Raw genomic sequence first — 4034 nt, 5'->3', positions numbered from 1 at the left:
AATTTAGCGAATGCCTCGGTAACGCCATTGCAACACCGCGGCAACCCTATGCCACACTAACGCCACGGTATTGTCATTAGCGACGACACTACCACGGTAATACGGTAGAGCGTTATACATGAGTTTAGTAACCCCATGGTAACGGCCTATGTTAGGTTCAGTTACAGTACTGCTTTAGCACACGTGATAACCCTATCACCCAAACAATAGCACATCAATATGTTAATGACCTGATGGGTAATGACAGCTGGGTAATGACACACACACACACGCACGCACGCACACACACACACACACACATGCTTCCCAGAAGCAGTGAAATAGGTAAATGTCCTGTATAACAGCATAACAAAAAAAATGATTATACAACAATGATGACATCATAATATTAATATAACAAATGATAATACAATAGATAATATAATTATATAATTAACATAGACAATAGAGATGATATTATTCATATCATTATGACTAATGATACCAGTTTAAAAGGGACAGTGGTAATGAGAACAGAGATAACGCTGTAGGAGCCAGAGATGTCTTCAAGTTCAATCTAGATCGTTCCAAATCCCTGGTTTTAAATTCTAGATCGTTCAAAATCCCTGGTTCTAAATTCTAGATCGTTCTAGATTGTTCCATGTCCATGGTTCTAAGATCTAGATTTCTCAGTGTCCCTGGTTCCAAGTTCTAGTTTGTTCAGTGTCCTTGGTTGCAAGTTCTAAATTGTTCAGTGTCCCTGGTTCCAAGTTCTAGATCATTCCGTATTCCATGTTCCAACTTCTGGATCGTTCTGTTTACCTGATTCTAAGATCTTAATCACCGTTGTTCCCTGGTTCTATAAGTCACTGGTTCCAGAGAGATGTTGCCTGTCTCTCTCCATTCCCTGGATCAGTGGTTTCAGAATGAAGAAACATGGTTCCAAGTTCTAGGTCCACTGAGTGTTCCCTGGTTCTAGTTCCATGGATCTAGGACAATGGATTCCTTTTTCTGGGTCAATGGATCTAGTAATTTATTGTTGGATCTAGGTGCATGGTTCTAGCCCACCGTTGTCTTGGTTCTAGACCCATTAATCTCTGGTCATGATTCAAAGGTTCTAGGTCTATTGTTCCAGGTACTGAGTCCATTGTTCTAGCACTCCTGTTCTCCTGTATTCTACAGTAACTTTTCTTTGGTCCTCTGGTCCATGGGGCCATCCTCCATGCCGATGTAGCCCAGCCTCAGAACCTATTCCTGGGGTTCAGTTCTTGGTCTCAGGGCCTGAGGGGGTTTGTAGGGTGGAAGGAGGAACGGATCCTCTGGGCCTCAGAGACACACAGGTGACCGAAGACCTTGTTATACCACTCTGGAGACCTGCCCCTGGACAAAGCAACAACAGAAACTTTGGGTTAGAACACCTTGTAACACTCTGGAGACCTCATATATAGTGATCTGTTTGGCTCAGTTGATGGTCGAGGTTGGTGGTTGGTGGCAGTGGTTGGTGGTTGGTGGTTGGTGGTAGTGGTTGGTGGTTGGTGGTAGTGGTTGGTGGTAGTGGATGGTGGTAGTGGTTGGTGGTAGTGGTTGGTGGTAGTGGTTGGTGGTAGTGGATGGTGGTAGTGATTGTGGTAGTGGTTGGTGGTAGTGGTTGGTGGTAGTGGTTGGTGGTTGGTGGTAGTGGTTGGTGGTTGGTGGTTGGTGGTAGTGGTTAGTGATTGGTGGTAGTGGTTGGTGGTAGTGAATGGTGGTAGTGGTTGTTGGTAGTGGTTGGTGGTAGTGGTAGTGGTTAGTGTTACTTTGGTAGTTGTTGGTGGTAGTGGTTGGTGGTAGTGATTGGTGGTAGTGATTGGTGGTAGTGGTGGTGGTTGGTGGTGGTGGTTGGTGGTTGGTGGTTGGTGGTGGTGGTTGGTGGTAGTGTTTGGTGGTAGTGGTTAGTGATTGGTGGTAGTGATTGGTGGTAGTGATTGGTGGTAGTGGTTAGTGATTGGTGGTAGTGGTTGGTGGTTGTGGTTGGTGGTTGGTGGTAGTGGTTGGTGGTAGTGGTTGGTGGTTGGTGGTAGTGGTTGGTGGTAGTGGTTGGTGGTAGTGGCTGGTGGTAGTGGTTGGTGGTAGTGGTTGGTGGTAGTGGTTGGTGGTAGTGGTTGGTGGTAGTGATTGGTGGTAGTGATTGTGGTAGTGATTGTGGTAGTGGTTGGTGGTAGTGGTTGGTGGTAGTGATTGTGGTAGTGGTTGGTGGTAGTGGTTGGTGGTAGTGGTTGGTGGTAGTGATTGGTGGTAGTGATTGGTGGTAGTGATTGGTGGTAGTGGTTAGTGATTGGTGGTAGTGGTTGGTGGTTGTGGTTGGTGGTTGTGGTTGGTGGTAGTGGTTCTCTTCTCTCTGGAAGTGACAATGGATAATTGATTCTGCCACTAAATGCCATTATTTACAGTATCCATACACTCTCTTACTCCCCCCCACCCACACACACAGCCTTACTTCAGGTCAACCCTGCAGATGTGTGTGAGCCTGGACCTGCCAGTTCCACAGGATTCCAGAAGGTAGTGGGACTCTAGAACTACTCCTCTCACTGCAGGCTGGGCTGGACTGTCCTCCTGGTCCACTGACACACACACCAACACACTGCAACCCTTAGACACATCGTTACGCCATGACCTGAGAGAGAGAGAGAGAGACAGAGACACACAGAGAGAGAGAGAGACAGAGACAGAGAGAGCCAGAATGAAAGAGACAGAGAGAGAGAGAGAAAGAGACAGAGAGAGAGAGACCGAGAGAAAGAGAGACAGAGAGAGAGAGAGAGAGAGAGAGAGACCGAGAGAGAGAGAGAGAGAGACAGAGAGAGACAGAGAGAGAGAGACCAAGAGAGAGAGAGAGAGAGAGAGAGAGAGAGACAGAGTCAGGAAAGATGACCATATGGGTAACTATGTAGGGAGAATACAATTTAGCCACAGTCCTAGTAGTCGATGCTTTAGGTTATAAATTAGGGAGGGGGAATCAGGTGAGGGTTTAGAGCAGGAGTGAACAACTCTTACTTTCCTCTGATTTTCCTTTCTATATCACATGTCCCAGCATGTTACTTAGAGATCTCTGTTAAAAGACAAGAACCATTGATGACCAGAGCTGGGTAGTTGAGAGGTGTGTGTGATTGTGTGTACTAACCTCAGTACCACATAGTCCGTGTTGGGGTGTGGTGACATGCTCTGCAGGCTGTACTGGTAGATGTCTGTCTGTCTGTCCAGGGTTTCCAGAACCTTCTCCTCCAGTACGTCTGCCTGCCATAGGGGGCGCTGCTTCAGCAGCCTCTCCAACACATCACTGGGCGGGGCACACACCTCCACAGACACACGCCACCGCCGCAGGGGGTTACCATCAGCCACCTGGGATACTCAGAGAGAGAGAGACAGAGAGAGAGAGAGAGAGAGAGAGACAGAGAGAGAGAGAGAGACAGAGAGAGAGAGACAGAGACAGAGAGAGAGAGAGAGAGAGAGAGAGAGAGAGAGAGAGAGAGAGAGATAATTACTTGACACATTGGAAAGAATTAACAAAAAAACAGAGCAAACTAGAATGCTATTTGGCCCTACACAGAGAGTACACAGCGGCAGAATACCTGACCACTGTGACTGACCCAAAATTAAGGAAAGCTTTGACTATGTACAGACTCAGCGAGCATAGCCTTGTATTGAGAAAGGCCGCCGTAGGCAGACAGGGCTCTCAAGAGAAGACAGGCTATGTGCTCACTGCCCACAAAATGAGGTGGAAACTGAGCTGCACTTCCTAACCTCCTGCCCAATGTATGACCATATTAGAGAGACATATTTCCTTCAGATTACACAGATCCACAAAGAATTCGAAAACAAATCCAATTTTGAAAAACTCCCATATCTACTGGGTGAAATTCCACAGTGTGCCATCAGAGCAGCAAGATTTGTGACCTGTTGCCACGAGAAAAGGGCAACCAGTGAGGAACAAACACCATTGTAAATACAACCCATATCTATGCTTATTTATTTTATCTTGTGTCCTTTACCATTTGTACCTTGTAAAAACATTGTATATA

At 46.5% G+C, this 4034-nt stretch overlaps 1 protein-coding gene across 1 annotated transcript in view; it reads right to left on the bottom strand.

Annotated features, from left to right (window-relative positions):
• Nucleotides 1-390: 390 nt before the first annotated feature.
• Nucleotides 391-4034, bottom strand: part of LOC135549435 (stAR-related lipid transfer protein 13-like) — an 85214-nt gene continuing 81570 nt past the window's right edge. The window contains 4 exon segments of the mRNA XM_064979404.1: nt 391-1280; nt 1282-1359; nt 2456-2632; nt 3137-3354. Coding sequence (XP_064835476.1) covers nt 1241-1280; nt 1282-1359; nt 2456-2632; nt 3137-3354 — 513 coding nt within the window. The 3' untranslated portion in view covers nt 391-1240.

The sequence above is a fragment of the Oncorhynchus masou genome, chromosome 12 (genome assembly GCF_036934945.1).
Source record: "Oncorhynchus masou masou isolate Uvic2021 chromosome 12, UVic_Omas_1.1, whole genome shotgun sequence".
Lineage (NCBI taxonomy): Eukaryota > Metazoa > Chordata > Actinopteri > Salmoniformes > Salmonidae > Oncorhynchus > Oncorhynchus masou.
Note: the sequence above shows the minus strand (reverse complement) of the source record. Positions and strands in the feature narration are given on the sequence as shown.